Source organism: Cyprinodon variegatus, unplaced genomic scaffold, assembly GCF_000732505.1.
Source record: "Cyprinodon variegatus isolate N-32 unplaced genomic scaffold, C_variegatus-1.0 Scaffold4, whole genome shotgun sequence".
Lineage (NCBI taxonomy): Eukaryota > Metazoa > Chordata > Actinopteri > Cyprinodontiformes > Cyprinodontidae > Cyprinodon > Cyprinodon variegatus.
The window spans coordinates 653,555-677,483 of record NW_015150457.1 but is presented as its reverse complement, the minus strand read 5'-3'; the positions used below and the strand labels follow the sequence as shown (position 1 = coordinate 677,483).

At 37.5% G+C, this 23,929-nt stretch overlaps 2 protein-coding genes across 3 annotated transcripts; one reads left to right on the top strand and one right to left on the bottom strand.

Annotated features, from left to right (window-relative positions):
• Positions 1–5,344: 5,344 nt before the first annotated feature.
• LOC107082901 (extracellular calcium-sensing receptor-like) lies at positions 5,345–12,901 on the top strand. The gene is made up of 9 exons (XM_015371802.1): positions 5,345–5,574; positions 5,823–6,117; positions 6,221–6,307; positions 6,935–7,204; positions 7,443–7,649; positions 7,727–8,002; positions 10,701–10,928; positions 11,006–11,129; positions 11,222–12,901. The coding sequence occupies exons 1-9, from the start codon at positions 5,348–5,350 to the stop codon at positions 12,130–12,132; spliced, it is 2,625 nt and encodes an 874-aa protein (XP_015227288.1). The 5' UTR covers positions 5,345–5,347; the 3' UTR covers positions 12,133–12,901.
• Positions 12,902–15,338: 2,437 nt separating this feature from the next.
• Positions 15,339–22,365, bottom strand: LOC107083319 (extracellular calcium-sensing receptor-like). Of its 2 annotated transcripts, none has more exons than XM_015372447.1 (11): positions 21,914–22,365; positions 20,759–20,982; positions 20,545–20,636; positions 20,224–20,403; positions 19,679–19,867; positions 19,123–19,578; positions 17,307–17,516; positions 17,093–17,216; positions 16,809–17,002; positions 16,435–16,716; positions 15,339–16,084 (listed from the first exon to the last, which is right to left on the bottom strand). In XM_015372447.1, exons 1-11 carry the CDS (start codon positions 22,171–22,173, stop codon positions 15,662–15,664), a joined length of 2,634 nt encoding a protein of 877 aa, XP_015227933.1. In that variant the 5' UTR covers positions 22,174–22,365; the 3' UTR covers positions 15,339–15,661. The 2 variants fall into 2 exon arrangements, with proteins under 2 accessions (XP_015227933.1, XP_015227942.1); XM_015372456.1 differs by having other exon boundaries at positions 15,339–16,009.
• Positions 22,366–23,929: the final 1,564 nt, after the last annotated feature.

Below are 23,929 nucleotides of genomic sequence, written 5' to 3'. Positions count from 1 at the left end.
TAAATTGAATTGTATAAATAAAACTTTTTTAATTGCAGATTTTCTATGTGTGAGTCTCTCCAGGTTAAATTTTCATTAAACCTTTTACAGAGGTGGCGGTAACTGGTTAGATTTACTCAGGTACATTTATATCATTAACTTTATAAAAATAAAATTACTTTCAGTAGTTGTTGTACTTTACTATACTCTTTAGTTTTACTTAAGTAATATTCTTGAGAGAGTAGCACTACTCTTACTTGAGTAAAATTTCCAGTTACTCTACAGACCACAAGTAATTTCACCTTGGAGATCAGATGAATACACCATAAACCAGGGATTTCAAAGTCACTTCGGCAGGGATGTCAAAGCTTGGATACGCTGCCAAGCGAGGGGCAGGTGTGGAACACCAGGCACAGAATACCCGGAGGTGAACAGACAGCACAGTCAGGGCAGAGGTCCGCGCCTGTAAGTAGTGCTCTGTCTCGATCACAGTATTGTGCAGATCCCATCTGCCCCTTGCTCAGCAGCGTGTCTGTCTCTATCACCTGCAGGATCAGCTCAGGCCCTCCCTCCATCCAGGCTCCCTTTATTTTGGCTTCAATCAGCCTCTGTTGACACCTGCGTGCAGCATTTGCGGAGCACAGTTATTGCATTCCGCCTCCTTAGACAACCGACTTCAGCCCAGCTTGGATTGTTAAAGGGGGAAAAGCAAAAACCAAAACAATCGAAACATGCATGCGCAAAAAAAAATTTTTAATAATTTTAATAAAAGAAAAACACAGTCATGTTTTCCCCTGGGAATGTAGTGTTGGTGAACAACCGCACCAACACTACATTCCCCACAATGCAACGGTAGCCCGTGAAGTCACAGCAGTTCTAACGGTAATGAAATATCATCCAGGGGGCCATGGGTAAACAATTTGTTGGCTGGATCCGGCCTGCGGGCCTTGACTTTGACATATAAACAGTAGCATCAACAAGTTATTTTATCTTTCCTGACAAATATGCATGTCTATGACCTACTGTAGGAATTCTTTTTTAAGCTTATGTTGAGAAAATTGATTTGGTAAAGTGTTTCCTCTGCACCCCTCTGGGGTTCAAGGAGACAGAAGTAAACCTACAGAAGGAAGCAGAGATACAAAAGGTACCTGTCAACCAGCTGTACAGGCGACCCCGTCCCATGTCAGAGGATGAAAGAGAGCTCATACAGTTTGTAAAAGAAACAGGGCTACACTGAAAAACATGGCAAGTTCCAACATCTATAAACAAAGGTGTTGAAGGCAGCAAGAACAGCTGAGATTTCTGTCTGGGATGGAATCACAGCCAAACAGACCAGATGAAGCTACTACGATTACAGAAAGCAGAGAAAGCATAAAGTTTGAGGGTGAACTAGCAAATACTACAGAATGGTAGCCTGGTAAACTAGCCCCACCCACCAGTGGCCAAAATAATTTTTGCCTGCAAGTTTGGTCTAGCCTTGATCAATGCCCCAGGCCCTAGAACTGGCGGGCCAATCACAGCACAGAGATATGTTTTGAATTTTTGGATGCAAAAGGACGTATTTTGCGTTTTCCGACAGGCACCAGCATATTACAAATATGATCTTTTTTTTTAATTTTTCATCAGAAGCATTTTGGATCAGCTGAAGGCTTTTAACTACTTCCTGTTAGTAAAGAATACAAGACTCCGGGTTTGAAGTAACAAATGCATGGACTAGTTTCTCAGCCTCCCCTCTGGATAATATATTTCTAATTTTTTGTAATTTTCCGAAGATGAAAGAAGGAGGTTCTAGAATCTTGGGAAATTTCTTAGATATGTCATCAAAAGGTCCAAAGTATGAAGATGAGAATATGTGGGACTAATCAAATTTTGTACAAAGCCGATCAAGTCCAAGATAGCATTAAAGGCTGCATTTAGGCAAACATCTTCAATGTCAGCAAGGATGTTAAAATCACCCATTTTGATGAGCTTGTCAGTATTAAACACTAAATCAGATATGAACTCTGACAAAAATTACTGTAAGGACCTGGTGGATGATACAAAGTTACGGAAAGAAGTGAACATTTACATAACCAGAGGGAGTTACCCGATTTATGCCCCATATAATCCTCTTGCTGCAGCCAAGTTTCTCTAAGGCAACATAAATCAATTTGATTATCACAAATCAAGTCATTAACAAACAGACTTTTTGAAGAAATATCTTAGGTTAAATGAACAACATTTAAAAGTTTAATCTTTTTCCCCAATTGCAATTATTATTTTTATTAGATTATCATGATTTACTCCCTGTGACAGACCAGCGACCTGTCCAGGGTGTACCCCGCCTCTCGCTCATAGACTGCCAGTGATGGCACCAGCCCCACCACGACCCTGGCAAGGACTAAGTGGGAAAACTAGTCCTTTATGATTCCGTTCTTATTTATTTGGTTTTGGTTGTGAGCAATACACTGTGTGGAAGGAGTATTGAGTGGATAACAGTAGAGAAGCTGCAGTGAATTAAAGTTTAATTCAAGAGAATTAAAGTATGACTCTGCTTACTGTTCTGCATGCCTGGGTTGTCAGGGTTTTGGAGGACATATAAATTTGGCCAGATTCCTAGAATTCCTAGACAAAATGACTGCATTGATACCAATATTAATGGTATCAAATGCTGATGTTATGCTTCTCATCTATTGGACTTTGATTTTTTAGTTTCGAGTTATCTAATTAATACTGTTTTGTTGATATTTAGTTTATTTTCCATTTTGTGCTATATTTAAGCAGTCTTAAGATACTCTCTGTTACTCCCTTGTGCCTGTCGCCTTTCCCCTATCTACCTTCTAGTCACTTCCATCCACACCTGCTCCATATCAGCTGATTACCCCAGTCTTTGTTCTGTCTCCCATATATACTTGTCCTGTGCAGTTCTGAAGGTTTTGGTTCTTTGTTGTTACTTGGCTACCCATGTGTGTTTTCTCCAGTTTTTTTTTTTTTTCCCTCGGTTTGATTTCTGGATTTTGTTCTGTTACTGTTCATTTCATTAAACCTACAAGAGCTCCTCTCTGCCTCCCTCATCTCTGCATTTGGGTCCTCAACCAACCTCTGCCCTCACTGGGTGTTACTTCAGATTGTGATCTTAATATTCAAAAACCCCCATTCTTAATTTCACTCTCTACATATTTATGTTGGAGACATCACCAAGCTATCAACAGGTCAAACACAAGACAAAAATCAAAAATACACACAAAAACCAGTTTATCTATTACCTGTCTTTGGCCTATAGGAGGACACCATAATACATCCAGAGGGAGAACATGAAAGGTGATGAAAAATTATTGACCGGAATTTAAATCCAGAACTGTTCTTACTGCAAAGCAAAGGGGCAAAACCTGCAACATTACACAGCCCCTAAATATTTCAGAAATTCCTTATATACCTATCACATTTAAATGTATAACATTTTCTCTTATTAAGTACAATCTTATTAATTACCTTACAAAATTTACTAAAGGTAACAGCGTCTTCTTAATGTTATTAAATACTATTGTGGTTGCTAGACAGATCACTGAATGAAAACAAATATGGTGTAGCTGATAATTCAACCTAGGGAGACTCACACAGACAAAAGCTGCAATTAGAAAAGTTTTATTCAACAAATTTTTCATTGAGTTACATAGTAGATTGGTCAAAATTTTCTATCTAAGAAAAACCAGCTGATAGCATCAACACATTGACTTTCGGCAATCCTCACACCCAGCATGCATGTAGCAACAGTGGAAAGGACAACTTCCTTTTAACAGGAAGAAACCTCCAGAAGAATTGGGTTTAGTGTGAGCAGCCATCTGCCAAGGCCGACTGGGGTTCAGGGAGATAGAAGCAGATATGCTGGTAGTGATATAAATGAAATTATTTCTTTGGGGCTCGGCCCCCGGTAGAAGACCATGCTGCTGCGAATCAACATTCGCTTAAATGACTAACCCAGGAAAATAATTGAGTAATCTTCCATGGGGTATGGACACTGGTGGTGAAATAAACTCAATTGTGAGTGGGACTGAGAATAGTCTGAGAGTGGGAAGAAGGAGATTGGCGGAAGTGGGTGAAAGTTTGCTGGTGTGCTACAGGGAGGTAAATAAAGGGGATCTTGAAAGACGATTGGCTTCTGAGGTGTAGCAACAGGATGTTTGGCTTAAGCTGGACAAGGGACATTGCAGGAGGTTCAGGGGAACAGTCTTCCAGATTTAATTTTTACTTAAACTTAGTTTTTTTCCCTAAATAGCCAATGTGCTCCCTGTCTTAAGATTGGAATGTTTTAAGAGATTGTTTGAAAATGTATTATAAGTCTCATAAAACTAAGGTGTTGACATCCATCCATTTTCTCAGGCTACATCCATCGGGGTCACAGTGGGGCTGGTGCCTATCTCCAGCAGATGGGGCCCACCCTTAACAGATTGCCAGTCCATTGCAGGGAAGTGTTTACAATTAAGCCTAAATTACAAACTATTAAAAGAAATCTGAAATGTATTTTCTTTCAGTAAGTGTTATCTTGCAAAGTATCTAATTATAGTATAACATCATCACAACTCACTTACCCTTTTTTGGAAAAGTTCCAATGAAATTCCATTTAAAAAGATAAGATAGACTTTGAAGTGTTAGCTCCTTGTTATATAAAATGTGTTTTCCTATCTTTATTTCAAAACTAAATGTTTTAAGCTGCTCCTCTTGTTTATGTTTTTTCTCTTTTTCTTTCTTCTTGTTTTTTTATTCACCCACTTGCTGTCTTATGTACTCCATCTTTTCGCAACAGTTATTAAAAGTTATAATAACTCTACCACACTGCTTAGAATTTGAATACATTTATCTGTTTATTGTTTGAAATACCTTTTTGACTGATGCTGTAAAATTATGGCCTAGTTTAGTTACATCTATCTTGGCATACTGCTACCATCTAGAGGGCATTTTCTTTTTATTATCTTTATTCTAGATCTGAGCATATTGATAGTTTTAAGGGGTTTATTGGTGTATGATTTTAAATTACTAGGATTGTTTTCATTTTTTTGTGTGCATTTAAAGAGGTTATTCCAAGATAAGATAAGTAATTGTAGATGCTTTGAGATTTACCAGTCTGCAGCTATGTGAGTTGATTTAAATCCATACAATTAACCATAATATTTTACATATGAAACAGAAGAACCAAAAAATGTTTTTTGTTTTTTTTTAATCAAATCATCAATTATTTAGTGCAAAATAAACATGAATTGAATAACAGGCCCTTCCCCCCTGTGTTTCTTCTGCCCTGGTGGGTGGCATATAATACTTTGAGTGTCTGAGTCAATAAAAACAGTTAGGAAAACATTTAAACTTAATAAGAGGGCTCAACCAAATGAATGTCATGCAAAAATTAAAGCACACATGCTTACTCTTTATCCTATTGTTATGCATATATGACTCTTCTGTGCTCCCCTCTTTGTTCCCCTGTCTGTTACAGGGACAATTTCACCTAAATGGAATGCACAAGGCAGGGGATGTCATGCTTGGGGGCCTTTTTCAGGTCCACTTTTTTTCTGTCTTTCCTGACATGTCCTTTACTGCTGAACCACAACAGCTTACATGCCACAGGTAAGTATGACAAGAACAGAATTTAAAAAGGAAACTGAAAAATCTTAGCTATTGAAAGATTGAGCTGTGCATTTGATAATATGCTTGTACTGTGTAAAAAATATTTTGTCTATATCCTTTAAATCATTGTATTTGATAAGTATGTAACTTTGTAACAATTAATCTTTATTTTATTTTTCTGTCAAATCTTTTCTATATCTACATTTACAATCTATTTTCAGCATTCATCATTTGCATTTTTGTGTTAGTTTTGATGTTTTAGGATTTAGACAGGCTAAGACCATGGCTTTTGCAATTGATGAGATCAACAGAAACTCCCAGCTGTTACCCAATGTGACTTTAGGGTACAGTCTGTATGACAACTGCCTCACTCTTGGAGTTGGATTTCGCGCAGCACTGGCACTGATCAATGGTCAGGAGGAGCAAATTATTTTGGATAAAAACTGTGAAGGAAGCCCTCCAGTTCTGGGGGTTGTAGGAGACTCTTCGTCGACACGTTCCATCGCTATCTCCACTGTCTTAGGTTTGTATAAAGTGCCTATGGTAAGTCTTCAGCTTCACCATCTAAGAGATCAGATTGTTTGTAAAATGGAATAACTGAAACAGTGTGTTTTTGCACTCAATATTTACTTTTCGTTATTCACAGGTAAGCTATTTTGCCACATGTGCCTGTCTCAGTGACAGGCAGAAGTTTCCATCTTTCTTTAGGACAATTCCAAGTGATGCTTTCCAGGTATAATTTGCAAAAGAGAAACGTTTGTTCATTTGACCAACCTGGGTATTAACTTTAAAATGAAACTTATTGAAACTAAAAGGATCTACACTCCTGGCATCTTTATATTAAAAGCACTCTTTTTTTCCAAACTATATTTTCTGACTAAAAGTAATATTAATAATTTTAAGAATCCAATAGAGAATCTGCAGAGAAAACTAAGGAAAGGTTTGATGGAAAATATGCCTACCAGATTTATATACAGTACATGGAGCTATTTCCCAAGTTTAAATGGTGTAAACTAAGTGATTAGCATTTGAATGCTCTTTGGACAAAGTTCAGTGACAAGACTATAATCGCAAAACAGGCTTAAATTGGAGACATCCAAAGTCCTGCTCTTTTTCATTTTGCCCAATTTGTCAATTCTTTCCACACAGAGTGTAAATAATATTCCACATGCCATTTGTTATTTAAGCTAAATATTTTATCTAATTGTCATTGGAAGATGTCTTAATTATTTCTGATCAGACATAAACATCTTGGTGTTATAAAAAAAGTTGTCCTGACTGCAAACTAAACATGAATTGCTGTAGAACAAATCTAAGAAATTTAATGTTAACTTAATGAATAATGCTTCTATTCACTCAGGTGCATGCTATGATTCAGATAATGAAATACTTTGGCTGGACTTGGGTGGGTTTGCTGATAAGTGATGATGATTACGGGCTCCATGCTGCCCAATCCTTCTATTCTGATCTTGGTGCATCAGGGGAAGGCTGTCTTGCCTATTTAGAGATTTTGCCCTGGGAAAAGGATTTGACTGAATTTCAGAGGATTGTGGGTGTGATGAAGAAATCCACAGCCCGTGTTGTTATTGTGTTTGCACATGAGAGTCAGATCATTAATCTCATGGAGGAGGTTTGTCCTGAAATCCTTTTATTCCACAATGGATTAGACATATTTTTTATTATTATTATACTGTATTACTGCAAACACTTCAATTGTGGTGTCAAAAAGATGTTTTTTTACCCTCATTAAGTAGTATTTATTGGAGACTCTTTGTTTTAAAATAATTTAATTGAAATTGTTTGACATAGTCCATTATAATTGCTCTATTCTGTGTAAAATAACAGAACATATTTTGGTACATGAATAGGTTGTGAGACAGAACCTAACAGGCCTTCAGTGGTTGGCGAGTGAAGCTTGGTCTACAGCTGCTGTGCTTCAGACCCCTCACCTCATGCCCTACCTTGGTGGCACATTGGGCATCGCTATCCGTCAAGGAGAGATACCGGGCCTCAGGGATTTCCTGCTACAAACACATGCAGATCTACAACACAACAACAGCTATGAAAACAGCATGGTGATATTTCTTTTATTAAATGTGGCGAGTATAACCTGATAGAATATTGTGTAAAATACATCTTTTGTATATTCCAGATAAATCAGTTTTGGGAATTTACATTTAAGTGCAGATTTGCACCAACCCCATCCGATTGGGTTGAAAGTGGGGGAAAGGTTTGCTCTGGAGATGAGGATTTGGAGGCTGTTGGGACTGAGCTCTTAGATGTTTCTGATCTCAGGTCTGAGTACAATGTTTACAAAGCTGTGTATGCCCTGGCATTTGCCCTTGATGAAATGTTCCAGTGTGAACCAGGGAAAGGCCCTTTTAATAATAACAGCTGTGCTACTTTGCAAACACTTGAACCATGGCAGGTAGGAAAAAAAAAAAACGTTCTACATTTTGATTGAAATTCTTCAAAAGAATTCTACAAAAGAAAAGACCCTTTAATTTTGGGATTTATAAAACATGAATAAATGTTGTGTTGATAGGACCCCAAACCTTAGCCTCTTGCATTCCAGTTGTATGTACTGTAATATAAAAACATATAGTGGCACATAACTATTAAATAGTTTAAAAAATTTATACAATCTACTCCACCCCACATTGCTTACAGGTAATACCTTGTAGAACCACTTCAAAGCTGTTATGGCAGGTTGTGAAGTTGTAGATCAGTTTATAGTATATTAATATCAGGTTGTATATTTTGGCTATTATACAGGGTCAAGTTTAATGTGGCCACAAATATATATATCTTTTTTTTCCGCTGTATTCATCTTCAAATAGCTTACAGTTTCACGGTTGTGATGTTATTATCAGGATGATATGTTGACTTTTTTGGTTTCATCTGACATGATTAACTTCTCCATTGTTTTTTTTGTACAGTATGAAGTGTGGGGCTTATGGAAAGCTGCAAACACGTTTAGCACTCTCTTTACTATGACTTTTATTTTGAAAGTCTTCCAGTTTCATTTTTTTTCTTTTGTAAAATGCATAACTAATCATTGTCAGTAGACTGGATTTCAGGGCCTCAGAGTAACTTTAACTTAATTGAGCAAATGTTACATATTTAAGATTTTTGTTCAAATTCATTTAATTTCAGTCCACATATATATAATATTTTGTGTTAATTCAATTCTAAGAGTCCTGATAAAATACAATTAATTTTTTTTTATGAAATGTGATAAAAAGTCAAACATCTTTACGGGGCCCAGTCATATCCTATGTCTATAAAAAGAACACCAAATATCATATGATTATGTTATTATGAAGTTATATACGCACAGCATTCATCCTGATACTGTTCTTTTCAGCTGAAAGTAATTTTGGCAAGTACTGTTCCCTATCGCCATCTGCTTTTAGTACCAACTCACACGTTCATCAGCTTGGTAGCTCAGGCAGGTTTAGGTTCTACTTCAGCAGACTCCAACTTTCTGTCATGTTGGGTTCTAGGCATCTAACCCACATGCAGAAACACTCGTGAGACAGGGAAAAAGTTCAAAGGTTTATTTATAAAAATACAATGAATATGAACTTGTTCTTGGCTCGGCAGACAGGTCACGAGGGAAACACCACTGAGGAGGACAGAGAGGTTAGTGTTGATCCAGGTTAATTGCAGGTTTTCTGACCTGAGAGGTGGATTGGGATCCTGAACCGGAAGCTGAACGGCCTCAACCGCAGGTGTAGCGCTCTGAGAGCTGGGTCCTTGGAGATAGTGAGTTATTTCATGCAGGGTGTGGTTGGTTTCAGCTTGGCGATAGTTTAGCTTACGGAGGGCGGAGTCATGGCTCTGAATGAGGACTTGCTGTTGTTCCAAAATCCTCTTGAGTGCTTCCGCGGGGCTAGTTTGTTGGCCAGAGTGTTCTGTCATGTTGGGTTCAAGGCGTCTAATCCACATGCAGAAACACTCGTGAGACAGGGGAAAAGTTCAAAGGTGTATTTACAAATATACAATGAATATGAACTGGTTCTTGGCTCGGCAGACAGGTCACGAGGGGAACACCACTGAGGAGGACAGAGAGGTTAGAGCTGATCCAGGTTAACTGCAGGTTTTCTGATGTTGGAGTAATTACCTGCTCAAATGTGGAGCGGAGCAGCAGGGGGGGAACCTTGAGGGTCCAGAGGCTAGTCGGCAGGCAGAGGGGTGAGGGCAAAGGCAGAGGCTTAACTGAGTGCAGGCAGGCAGATTCCAGACAGAGATCACTCTCCAGGATTTCAGGTCTTCTGACGGGACACAATCTGTGAGGCAGAGAGAAACTGGTCAGGCAGGTTCACAAAGAGTCAGAGATTCAGATCTGGTATTTTGGCTCAGGTCTTGCTCTGCCATTACTGGCAAACACTCTGGCAGGGAAGTGTTAGCCTCCTCCTCCTTAAATAGGGCCTTCTGATGAGTAGATGGAAGACAGGTGTTGCAGTCAGCCCATGCCCCCAGGAGATCTTGTGCGCTCTCTGGTGGAGAAAGTGGACAAAGCCTCCAGATCCCAACACTTTCATTTCGTACTCCAAGCATTACTTCTGTCCCATCTCTTTCGGCATCTGATAACTTTTGCTGCTTCTTCCAATCTTTTTTGCTTTATTTCCACACCTATGCTGGGGAAATGACTTCCCTGTTTAGTCATTTTAAAGTATACCCCAGATCGTTACTAAGGTTACATAATCATATTGAAAACCAAAACACTGATGTGTATTAACAAATGGACTAAAAAAACATGTGTTAAACAGAAATGATGTGTATGCTAAGCCATCATTTAACTGGAAAGCCTTCGTTTACAACCAGAATAAAATATTAACATAGACATTTGTAAAGTCAAAGTATGTTACATGCCTCTTTAAGAGGTATTAATACTTGAAAGTATCTTTAAAGGCTTGAAAATACTTTAGACCATAATTTAGTCCTGTTATATGTAAAGTTTCCAGCGCCACACCTGAAATAATTACCTTTTAAACAACATTCAGGTTATTGATTATCTTTAAAAGCTTGGTCATAATTAAACTTAAATTTTTATATAACTGGATAACATGACTGAGTTATTTCATCTGTGCTCTGCCTTTTTCCTATTTCTCTTCCATTAGCTCGTGTATTATTTGGAAAGGGTTAATTTCACCACATCATTTGGTGATCCAGTTTCATTTGATGAGAATGGTGATGCTCTACCAATATATGATGTCATGAACTGGCTATGGCTCCCTAATGGACAAACAAAAGTGCAAAATGTTGGCGAGGTTAAAAAGTTATCTTTCTCTGGTGAACAACTCACACTTGATGAAGACAACATTTTCTGGAACTTCAAATCCAAAAAGGTAATTTCTTTCCTTTTCTCCGTTATAGCTTGTGAAGCCACTTTCAAGAGAACCATGTTCTTATGTTTCCCCTATAGCCACCTCGGTCAGTGTGCAGCAACAAATGTCTTCCAGGTACGCGTTTGGTGAGAAAGAAAGGAGAACCTCGATGTTGTTTTGACTGCATCCCCTGCTCTGATGGAAAGATCAGTAATGACACAAGTGAGTTTTTGGATTTTTGTATCTTTCTTTTTATAATTAATTAACTACTCCTACAAATGCATCAGTTGACTTTGCTTCTGCATTGTTGTCAGATTCACTGGAGTGTTTCAGCTGTCCAGAGGATTTCTGGTCCAGCCCCCAGCGAGATCACTGCATACCTAAGAAAACAGAGTTCCTCTCCTACCAGGAACCTTTAGGGATCTGTTTGACAGCAGCCTCATTGCTGGGCACATTTATCTGTGCTGTTGTTCTAGGGATCTTCTTCTACCATCGCGGAACACCTATAGTACGGGCCAACAATTCAGAACTCAGTTTCAACCTGTTGCTTTCTCTCAAGTTATGCTTCCTCTGTTCCCTGCTGTTTATTGGACGACCTAGATTGTGGACATGTCAGCTGAGACATGCAGCATTTGGGATCAGCTTTGTACTTTGTGTCTCTTGCATCCTGGTTAAAACCATGGTGGTTCTGGCTGTTTTTAAAGCCTCCAAACCAGGAGGTGGAGCCAGTCTCAAGTGGTTTGGTGTTTCCCAGCAGAGAGGAACAGTTTTTGTTCTGACCTCTGTTCAGGCAGCAATCTGCACTGCTTGGCTTGTCTCTTCTTCCCCTTCTCCACATAAAAACACCAAATACCACAATGACAAAATAGTTTATGAATGTGTGGTTGGTTCCACTGTTGGTTTTTCAGTGTTACTGGGATACATTGGGATACTGGCTTTTCTTAGCTTTGTGTTAGCATTTTTGGCGAGGAATCTACCTGACAACTTTAATGAGGCCAAACTCATCACTTTCAGCATGCTGATCTTCTGTGCTGTGTGGGTGGCCTTTGTTCCTGCTTATGTCAGCTCGCCCGGCAAATATGCAGATGCAGTAGAGGTCTTTGCTATCCTGGCCTCCAGTTTTGGTCTTTTGCTGGCCCTTTTTGGGCCCAAATGTTATATAATATTGCTGAGGCCAGAGAGAAATACAAAGAAGGCCATCATGGGAAGAGAAATGGAGAGATAAAATAGTGGCTTATATGAATATCTCTTGAATTTTCTTTCCCAGTTTGTTACGTTATAAATAGACTTAGCTGTACTTTAACTTTATTTTATGTGACACCATAAAAACAGATGTGTTATAACGTAGAAATATGCTTTGATATAAGCATTACATTTTTATCTGGCTAAACATTTATGGTTATTCTACTGCTAAAGCCTAAACCCCCACCCCAGTCATAGTGCTTCTTCTCTAAAAGGTTTTCTCCCAACATTGCCTTGTATTTAGCTCCAATCATCTTCAAATCAATAATAAAAATGTTTTGTCTGGTCTCACAAGGACATTCTGTTTCACATGTGTGCATGTGCTAAACTGTAAATTGGACATGATATTTAGGCTGTGACTCCCGTCTTGTCTCTCAGTGCCAACTAAACAAATTGTTGATGAATTGAGTGAGCTCGTGCTGTTCTTTGAAGAGAAAAGGAACAGCTCATGCTGTTCTTTGAGAGCCTAGAAGGTAGAAGGATCTCTGTCAGGAATATGTTTTGGGGTTTTTTACAACACTAGTGGCTGATTTTTTTCGACAGTAGGCTGACAGGAAAGGGGGTATGAGAAAGAAGGAGAGACATGTGGGAAAGGACCACAGGTCGGATTCGATGAGCACTAAGGCCTCTGTACATGAGTGGTGTGTGCTAACCACTGCACCACCTGCACAACCGAGGTTGAAGGATCTCAACCCAGCAGTTAGAATTAAACATCCTTAGTGCTATTGGGCAGAATTAGATAATAATAATTACCTCATGCTGTGAACATCGCACAAAACACATTGAGATGTGAATTAAATTAGAGAAGCTGTCATGGTTTTGGTTTTTTCCAAGTTTTATTTTGAGTTTTCATTGGTCTTATTTTGATTCTTGTGTTCTAGGTATTTTTGATTGTATTTGAGTTCTTAGATATTTCCTGTTTGCGCTTTTGTGTCAGTCTCCTTTTCCCTATAGCTCCCTTCTTGCTTCTGTTCACACCTTAGAAATATCTAAGAACTCAAATACAATCAAAAATACCTAGAACACAAGAATCGAAATAAGACCAATAAAAACTCGAAATAAAACTTGGACAAAACCAAAACCATGACAGAAGCAATCAGGAATCTTGAGATGGTGAAGACATAAGTTATTTGCTCTCTTTTTAACTTGTTGCAGTATACAAAAAAAAGCATCTTTCTTGTTGGTTCTTTTTATATATTTTTTTTTTTTAATATAATTTCCTTGTACTTTATGATTATTGTATTGCTTTGTACATTATAAACAATGTCAGTACAAGATGTTTGCAGTTGTCACTTTAAAAACACTAATTTGTTCCAAGGGTAGGGATACTTATTAGGAGGCAATGTATGACTTTGTTTCACTAATTTAAATGAATATTCTGACTGCAATAAAAACTTATTATTAATGTAAGGAAGACAACGACACATAAATATAGTGTATGTGAGACCATCCAAAACAACAGCTGTAGTTTTCTTTTTTGTTTGTTTGATTTTTTTTTGTTAACTACTTCACGTTGTTCATGAAGCCCTTTCTATTAATAAATGTTGCGTCTGCACACCTCTTCGCTGTTGTAGTTTCTATTACAGTTTTAAGTCCTCAGATACACTTTGTAGTGATTTACACTTGATTAAGAAAAAGACAATTCCAATTGAAGCAATAACTGCAATAAGACTGTAAAAGATGAATGTATGGTTAAACACCAGTTAAAAGTCAGGATTTTTTGTACATTGATATTAAAAGAATGTAAGATAGACAACAAACAAAGCATTATAGTCTGGCTTTTTCAGTTTTTCAGTGTTACAAAAGAATAAACCTAAGCTTTTGGATGCTGAAGTAGTACTTTTTTACATATGGCCAGCAGATGGCAGCAGTGGATTTAAATTATGTGATGATGTGTGTACCCTTCAAGTTCTTGTTAGTGTTGATCATTATGTTAGGATAATTATCATTGATGATGTGTAAGTTTATTACTCTCTAATATTATCTGCCTGTTGCGTGTCAGAACTAATGTTTTCCCAAGAAGTTCATCTAATTAGGACAGTTCCTCTGTTCGGATATACAGTTATCTTCTTCATTATGGCAAAGACTTGGGGATGGAATGAGAGCGATGATCTTGGTCTAAGAACAAAATGTAATATTTTGATAAGACTGGAGCCATGGATGTCTCCTCATCTGCAAACGTGTATGATGATAATGTGGCATACTGGAGTTGTATTAAATGCTTCTCTAACTGTGAATCGTGGCCATTTCACAAGGTGTGAGACCGGTTGTTAAGCAGCTACCTTCTGTAACCCTAAGCAACTTTAATGATCTAGGTAAGATTACAATTTCTATCAATGTCTGTTTTCACGTCTCATGGTCATTTAATACATATATATTATGAAGTGTTATTTAAAGAGTTTGTCCTTAGTGATCTTTTTCCTCTCACAGAGCTTTCCTTAACCTTCACATACATCTAACCCCAACTCTTTACAATGGTTAAACTTACCATTAGTTTAAAAGGAAAATGTAGATAAGTACCATAGTTATGGTTCTGTTTAGTTTGGTTTTGGACTTGTCACTATTCAGCCACCAGCAGTTATCACAACAGCTCAGTCTGCCTCCAGCCACCATCCCCACTCTAGATTATCTCCACCTGTTCCCACTAATTAGTACTCAACTCACCTGTTCACAGCCTACATATACCTGCCTCTGTCTACTAATCTCTGTCAGAACATCTCACTCTCTCCTGCTAAGGCTGCCTGTATCGGTATGCCGCACTTATGCCTGTTTCCTTCACTACTGCATCCTATGTTCTCTGTGAGCTGAACTCTTCTAGCTGAGGTTGCTCCAGTGTTACCCGTTTCTGTCTGTTGTGGTGGTTCTCCACACTGCCTTTTGAATCTGTCAACATCTACATTTCCTGGTTCTCTGCTCACACCTGCAAACCAGCACAATCAAGCAGAATTCCTCTGCCAAGTCAGTAACTGTTTTGCCTACTTCTTCAATAAACTTAACTCTGTGTCTGGCTGAATATCGGGTTCACCTATGGAAAAACCATCACAGATCAATCTAGGTATTGGCAGTAAATAGGCAAGTGGGTAGATATTCTGTATCCCATTTAGTTTACATAAAAAAGACATACAACTATATGCATACTAAAAATTCAAGTTTATTTTGATAAAATAATGAAACACAATGTGTATTTACCTCTACATAAAATCAATCAATAGGACATGCCTTGTTCTCATTAGCTCTGAGCAGTAAACCAAAAATTAACCCAAAATTAAGAAAAATGTTAATCTGAAAGAAGTTGCATTTAAATCAAATGAATCAAAGCACATTATTATGAAAATCAGAATTTGTAGGGTTTTTTTCATTACTTAAGTTGCTTTTTAATAATCCAACTCTTCCTAATATAAACAGTGAATCGTGATAATTCTGCAGACATTGAAACAATGTGTGTCTAAAAAACATAACATAGAACAATAGAATGTATAAATCTTATAAGACAGATGGCATGAATGCTATTACTATCTTGCCATAAGATGTTTCTTAGTGTTTTTTTCTGGTCTCAAAAGAATGATGAAACATTTTGGAGCAAATATGCAGAAGAGTAAACCATAACTTGAGGCCAGAATGGCAAAAATTTCCACAGCAACTGCATATTTTCCAGGTGAACTTACATAAGCAGGAACAAAAGCCACCCAGACGGCACAGAAAATCAGCATGCTGAAGGTGATCAGCTTGGCCTCATTGAAGTTGTCTGGGAGCTTCCTGGCAAGAAAGGCCAAAAGGAGGCTGGTGCAGCCCAGGAGGCCAATATAGCCCAGAACCAGAGAGAAACCAACCAATGAGGCCATTGCACACTTCAAGGTAACCTGTAAACCAGCGACCTCGAAGTCAGGCTTAGGCTCTGGGGGACTAAGAGACAGCCAAACAATACAGATGATAACCTAGGAATAAGAAAATAAAGTGTTGCACCAGTCATGTTTATAATGTTATTATCGAGTGGCTCATAGAAGTGTACACATTGTTCAATTTCTTTAAGATTTTTAGCCTTCCAAAAGATCCAAAGTGGAAATATAAAAAAAAGATGCCTTCAAGTTAATATTTAGATAAACGGAATTAGTTTTGACGTATCCAACAATGTATCCTGCTGTTATAGCTGTTTTTTGTTAAAGCAGAGTTTATGCTACAATATATGTAAAATGTCGTTGCTTGGCTCATGAAGTCGCAACAAAAAAGTTAGATTTATTATTGGGAATTGTACACAAACATTATGAAAAGTAAAATATACCTATACCTGTATGGATGTGAAGAAGCAGACAGTTCCTCTCTGCTGTCTGGGACCAAACCACTTCATAAGGGCTTCAACACCAGGACGCGCTGAGCGGAATGCTGCCAGAACCACAATTGTCTTAACTTGTAGGCAAGAAACACAAAGGACAAAGCTGATCCCAAAGGCTGCCTGCTGGAACCGACATGACCACACAGAGGGGCGGCCGATGAACACCAGCGAGCACAAAAAGCAGAGCTTCAATGACAGCAGAAGCACGAAGCTGAGTTCTGAGTTGTTTGCTCGCACCTTAAAGTGGGAAGAAGCAAGAATGCATGTATATTGTTAAGCTTTTTTGACACATTTTTTATAAGTGTTTTGGCCTTCATCTGTCCTTTTACCATCGGTGTCCGACGGTAGAAAAGGAACACAGCAAACACTGCCACTGTCACCGCCACACCAGAAACAGCTACTGCTGTGAGTGTGATACCCAAAGTTTCATTATAAGAGAGAAAGTCCAGCCTGCGAGGGATGCAGGCACTATGCTCAGTGTTGGACCAGAACTCAGATGGACATCGGTCACACTGAGTGGAACCTGGACAAAGAATGTACAAACAGAAAAGCCTATCAATTAAAATGTGACAGAAAGGCTGAAATGGGTTTTCTCTTAAGAATCCTTCCTCACCAGTTTTGTTGCTTATCTCACCATCAGCACATGGAATGCAGTCAAAACAGCAGATGGGTTCTCCTTTCCTGCTTGCCATCCGTGTGCCTAAAGGGCAAGTTTCACTACAGACGGAAACAGGCACCTGAATAGGATTTAACAAGACATTATTGTTAAGTGTAGGTAAAAAAGAAAAGAAAAATCTATGAGAATTGATCGATTTGAAGTAGATTACTTGACTGGACCCTGTGCTCCACTGAATTGCAGATTCATTAAGGTAGAGTTCAAAGCCATCCACACGACCGATCAAAACCAGCTCGACCTCTCCATCAGGGCTACTCTGCCAGTTCACTAAGTCATACTTTGCTGTTATGTCAGCACCTTGAAAATAAAATGCTTCCCCCTGTGGGGTGGTGAAATTCACTTTTCTGAGCTGTTCCATGAGCTGAAAGAATCACAAGTTGGAAGAAAAATAAGTATCTAAAGGCTTTGTTTTTAAAGAAATGCATGCAACTGTTGGTGTTCCTCTTTTAAAGGGGATATACTGTCATAGAACCAGAAAGCCCATACATTTTCAAAGTATAACTTGACAGTTATTCTTCTCTTTGTTGTTTTCAGATGAGTAATTTTAACATTCCATTTTCTAAAACAAAAATAGTCTGCTGGATCCCACCAATATGGATAGTAATGACAGAATAGACAGAATTTCTTAACAACAAAAACTGTCTGGTAGGAGTATGTCGTGGGTGACTGTGAAGCAGTGATACAAAGAATAGAATAGAAAATCCCTTTATTGTCCCAAAATGAGGAAATTCTGGTGTTTACAGCAGCAAAAAAGGAAATATTTAAAAATTTTGCTGTAAAGATCATCTTATAAAAGTGGGTGAGCTCATAGGAAGTAAATTGATTAGAAGAAAAGATTTCTCCACACCCAGTCCCTCCATCATAAAAATGTACTAACCACTGACTGGGATGGCTGGGCTCTCAGGGGAACAACCAAAAGCTGAAGGTGTAACCAGACAACTCAGTTTACGCCAAAGCTAAAATGGAAAGCTTAATCAGAGTTAGCCAAATTACTGAGCAGTGAGCGTCTCTCCAGTGGAAAAATAAAACTTTATTTTAATTTAAGGGCTTAATTTTAAGTGCTTTTAAGTTAACTTTTGTTCAACACATACTATATGTTGCATACGAGGAAAATTTTTATTTTAGGACCAAATTACTTGGGAGAAAATATTTTCAGACTTACTAAGTTTTGCGACAGGATAAACCTATCTCTGAAAAAAAAAAAAAAAACATTTGGATAGTAAAATTACTTTAGTGCAGCCAAACTCCACAAATAAAACAGGGCGCTTATGTGGTGAAATAGGAGGATAAAAAATTAAAATATGCACAAACTAAGTATTGTTCTCTTGTATAAATGTTAGCTATTCTGGTGACATGTTCTCAAAATAAAAATCTGAGAGGGGAAGGCTGACTGCAATTGACAACAGAGTTACAATGTGAAAACTAATACAGAAATGCAGAAAAAAATACTATTTTTTTTCAAAATGTTTGAAATGACAAAAAAAAATGCACTGATCATTGTAGTTAATTACTGGCCGTGTAGACTATTTCCAAATGCTGTTAAAGCCCTCAGTAAGCTGCAGGTCTATTTCAATTTCATCAATTTTATTTAATTTCTACTTTATTTTTTACTGCAAACAGACATTTTTTTTTTTTTTACTTTCTGCTCCTTTCCACATAAAAAAAATATATAGATTTTTATGAGTGACTCAAATTCAAGGTGGATCTAACACTATCATAACTTAAGTCATGGCTGGAGCTTATGTTAATATTTTGCCACGTAAAACTGTCTTTTACCTCCACATTAAGTTCTCTTTACTTTGACATTTTTTATCGTATAAATTCGAACCAGAAGATAAATGTAACTAAACACGACCAACACACTAGGAAGAAAAGGCTGTAAAGAAATAATAGGTGCCCTTTAAGACATGAGGTGAAAATCTGAAACACTTTTCCCAGAAGTCTGAAACATGCAAAAAAATATTTACCTCTCTGGGTTTGATTTGATTTGTAAAGGAACAGGTGACATTGTGTCCAGGTGAGATGTTAGCATCAGGGCAGGAAAGTAGAGAGTGTAGGGCATTAGCTGCTGCATAGACTGCAAGATAGACATTGTATGTCACCCGTAGCTGGGAGGTATCAGTGAAGAGATTATTCACAGTCCACAGGTTCTCTGTGCCGTTACAACGGGGAAGAGAATCAAGCGCAGCTGTTGTACTCCCAGGACTGCATCCGAACTCCTTTTCCCAGAATTCCTTTAAGAACTGATCATTTGGGCGCAGCAATGGGTTTAAATTACGAATGTAATTTTCAAATCCAGGCAGAGGTGAACTTCGAATGGCCACACCAAGAACACCACTGGCAACTTTTTGTGAAAAAGTACTTTTGCGAAGATCACTACTGGTGCTCCACGCCTCACTTGCCAAAAATTGTCTATCAGTCACCTGGAAATAACAAAAAAACACATTTAAAACAAAATACTGTTCTCTTTTTAAAATAATGCAATTTCAGTGGCTTCCATTAGCTTCTTTTTTTTCTCCTTACATTCAACTTCTCTAGTTGCAGGAACAGTTCCATCACATCAGTATACCAGGTGAAGATCAAAATCACCTTCACAGTTGAAGCCTGAATGGCAAGTGCTGCCCGTCTTGCGTCACTTACAATATTTTCCCTTTGGAGGGTCTCCACAAATGACAGACAAATCCCTGCCCCCTGAATTGCCTCCTGAAATACCTGATATGCAGAATATAAATATATATATATATATATATATATATATATATATATATATATATATATATATATATATATATATATATATATATTTGAGAAGAACCAATAAGGGTTGCTGGATGTAAAAGAAAAGTCATTAGCAATTGCTGTAGTCATTTTTGAACAATAATGTCATTGACCCTTTGCAAAAGATATGCAAAGCATCAATTACTGAGAAATCGATAAAACCTTACAAATATTTAATTCCAAACTGTCCTTTGCTACATCTGTTTTATTACCCAACTTTTGCCTAGTATTATAAAACAAGATATTAAAATATTATGATTTTCTACCAAAAATAGAATTAAAGGACCAACCTTCACAGCCATCAGTCCATAATCATTGTTTGCTACAACTGCTCCAACCCAGGTCCAGTTGAATTTTATAGCGAGCTGAGCAATAGCACGTGCTTGATATATATCACTGGCCATGGTTCGGAAGAAATTTGGGTATTGCTGTCTGTCACTTAAACTTGGGGAACTGGCTGTGTAGCTCACCTTAAGGCCAAACACACACACATAAATAAAATTAATATAATATATATAACAAATTAATAAATTTTGTATATCTACAAAAAAATAAAACACAAGTAGATGCATTGTGATAAAAGTATAAAAGGTAAATTCCAATGAACTTACTAGAGGAACAGAAAGTGGTCCTAGGAGTCTGGACAGTATCTGGGCTGTTATAGAAGAAGAACCACCAATGATCAAAGGCACTGGCTGATCACCTGATAACATTACAAGATACACCATATGTACATTTTTCATTAAAATATCATATAATTTTTGACCAAACATAGTTAAGGATAAAAAAAAGTATAGAAATTCCAGATTAATCAGTCAACTTTGCCTGTTCCAATTCCTGTTTCCTTCTGATATGGAGGATTTGATTTACAGCTCACGGTGTCTCCACCAACCAATGTTAGGGCAGCCTGTAGAGCCCAGTCAGGGAGGGCACAGCTGTCATGAATATGGTATCCTAGCTTAACGCTTGGTAGGAGAGTGGAGCTGTGGTTGATCTCTTCCAGAGCAAACACCATGGCATAAATGTACTGTAATGGTAGGTTTTGTAAACTAGAGGCAGAGGAGATATAAAATAAAAGGTATTTAAAATATAAAAAAAGATTATCATAGTGGAAAACTTCAAATAATGGTGCATACAGTGGCTTCCAAATTCATTAATTGCCCTGGAACTTTTTTCCTTTTTATAAATCTGACATAAGTAATATAGTGGACACTGCAAAAGCAATACATATAGGCCTACTATCTCGAATACACCATCTTCATCATGAAACATGCTGCAACAGCCTCATAGTGTGCACATGCTTTTTGTAAGCAGTTACAGAAAGATTGCCAGAGTGGATATGAAAATGATTGGAGCAAAGTACAGTGCAAACATTGAAAAAAAACCTATCAGTGACTGACAAAAACTGACACTGCCGTAGAGGTTTACCCAGACAAATACTCTAAACATACAGCTAAAGCTGAAACTGGGTTCCTTAAACCAATGCAAGTTCATGTTACAGAATGGCCTTGACCCAAATTGAATCTTTAGCTAAACCAGATGTTTTATGCTTACACAACTCTCACTCCGATCTGCCTGAGCTGGAGCTATTTTAAAAAGTAGAATATGTCAGTGGACGTGCAAAGATTTGTAGAGACATCACACAAAACTCTTGCAGCTTTTATTATAGTGAAAAGTGATTTCTGCATGTATCAGGGTCTATAGGCTGTACAAGTAAGGCTTGAAATGGTTGTACATTACATTTTTTAGATACTTATTTGAAAGTTATTGTAAAACTTTTCATTTCCCTTTACAATTATGCACATCTTCTGTTGTACAGTGAAATCTAGTTGATGGAGTTAATACATTTTAAAATTTTGTTGCATTAAAATACTTTTACAAGGCTCTGTTTACAGAAAAAACAGGACACATTAAATATAATAATAATAAACTATAATTAAATAATAATAAACTGTCAACAAATCAAAATAGCGTTCTTACCCTGTGCAAGGTTTGTTGTCAGGCTGCCGTGTGAATCTATAGTCCTTAGCAGGAGGCATGTAACGAAGACTAAAAAGCCCACCAATGATTACATCGCCATCCTCAAACAACCCTCTATTGCTTGGTGCTCCCCATCGAGAACAGTTCAGTGACTCGGCAATCTGTATACCCATCCGTAGACCTAGCTGTTGGCCCACAAGCCACATAATAAGCAAGAAAGGCGCCGAGCTGGTCCACACGAAATAGGATAGAAAGTACATTGATAGTGCTGATCTAGATTCTTCAAATGTAAACGTTTAAGCATTAAATACCCTTGAAAATAATAATCTGAAAAAGTATGTACTGGTCCAGAAAAATAAATATTTTTACAATATAAAAAGTTTAAATTAGTCTTATGAACTGAACAGAGAAAAAAAGGTCATCAAACAGTGCTTTCAACCACTACCATTAAACATCCCCCCCACTCAGTGTGGTAGAGATGATGCTCTAATACTTATCACTACAGCTCTAAGTTTAGCCATGGCAACATGATGACGCTCTATCAAATTATCGCTCTCAAAGGTAAAGGCAGAGCAGTGATGCCACTGACTGACAATAATGTGAATGAGAGAAGTTGCAAAAATAATAACAGAGTAAAATACTAAATGTTGGAAATATTTAATAGTTACCTCAATATGATTACACCCACAAAAACAAAAAAACAAAAGTATTTTAGTTTGTGTAAGAGCAATACTGCTTTCCAGCTCATGATGGTGTCAGTTTATTCCTTTGAAGATTTAGTTTTTTTTTTCTCAAAACCCTGAATTGAGTTTTTTGTCATTTAAGTTTTATCAGGAAAGCCAATATTTCAATTAGACCTCTGTCAATAAAAAAAAAACATGTCCAGTTCCTATTTTTCCACTCTATATAGGAACTAGAGAACAGACAACTTAAAAGAAAAAAAAACACTTAGGCTGTTCATTAGTTTGCTCCTTGGTTGCTAGTCCAAGACAGTCAGATTTTTAGCAAACACATGCAGAGTGGTGCAAAATCCAACATTAGGTTAATTCGACCAATTGATTTAAATCTTTCCTGAATGGTTTTACAAACTCTCTCCAAGATCCCCAACACTTGTCATTATACTGCTCAAGTCTCATAACATATCATAATATGACAAGTAGAGTCTAACTTGAAGAAATCTAAAGATTTAAATAGTTTTGAGCTGACGATTATTGTTAAGATCTCCAAAATCTCAGGTATTCCCTTTTTTATCATACCGTAGATTGTCACAAATTACCAATTTTACCAACTTTTTACATCATTTATAACCTTGGATTTAAATCTTTGGCCATAGGCAAATCAGGTTATTAACCAACATGACTCCTTGCTTTCCAAACCATTTTAAATCAAACGTTAATTGTAGCATAGGTCCACGGATTACTTAATCTAGTAGGATTTTTGTGGGCAACATTACCAATCACTACTTGTAGTGGAATCTCACTGGGTTGTGCTTATTAGATTTCTTTCCATCTTGCCTCTATGCTGTGTCGCAAATATCAATCGATGGGCTTCTCTGTGCCAACTGTGCTCTGAAAATTTTAATTCCTCTTATTTCATATATTGATTTATGCTATTTACTCGCTATAAAGGGTTTCACTCAGCCTGTTTCACCTGCAAGACCACACAGTTCCCCTGCATGAGGATGTTTGTTGACCAGACATACCTTCTCCCCATAATAAGCCAGATTCTCTCTCAAGGTTTATTCATGCTACTGTTTAACCGAAGGGGCTGTAATTTGTTTTGACTCTGACTACTTTCCATCATTGTAAGTAAGTGTTATGGTTCTCCCCTTTTGGGAGTCTGAGTTTTTAGTTTTTTCAGTTACGGTATTTGATGTTCTGTTTTGTTGATCTTTGGTTTATTTTCCATTATATTCAAGCAGTCTTTAGTTACTCTCTGTTTGCCCCTTGTGCTTGTTTCCTTTCCCCTGGGCTTCCTTCTAGTTAGTTCCACTCACACCTGCTCCATATTCAGCTC

What these genes read in the sequence shown, in the direction of transcription:
- LOC107082901 (XM_015371802.1), top strand. Translation starts at nt 5,348, where the DNA reads ATGCAAAAATTAAAGCACACATGCTTACTCTTTATCCTATTGTTATGC. An exon ending in GTTTGTATAAAGTGCCTATG is followed by an intron (nt 6,118 to 6,220) that starts GTAAGTCTTCAG and finishes CGTTATTCACAG; the next exon opens with GTAAGCTATTTTGCCACATG. An exon ending in ACAGCTATGAAAACAGCATG is followed by an intron (nt 7,650 to 7,726) that starts GTGATATTTCTT and finishes TGTATATTCCAG; the next exon opens with ATAAATCAGTTTTGGGAATT.
- LOC107083319 (XM_015372447.1), bottom strand. Translation starts at nt 22,173, where the DNA reads ATGTACTTTCTATCCTATTTCGTGTGGACCAGCTCGGCGCCTTTCTTG. An exon ending in ATGGACTGATGGCTGTGAAG is followed by an intron (nt 19,868 to 20,223) that starts GTTGGTCCTTTA and finishes TCTGCATATCAG; the next exon opens with GTATTTCAGGAGGCAATTCA. An exon ending in TGAGATAAGCAACAAAACTG is followed by an intron (nt 17,003 to 17,092) that starts GTGAGGAAGGAT and finishes TTCTTTGTCCAG; the next exon opens with GTTCCACTCAGTGTGACCGA.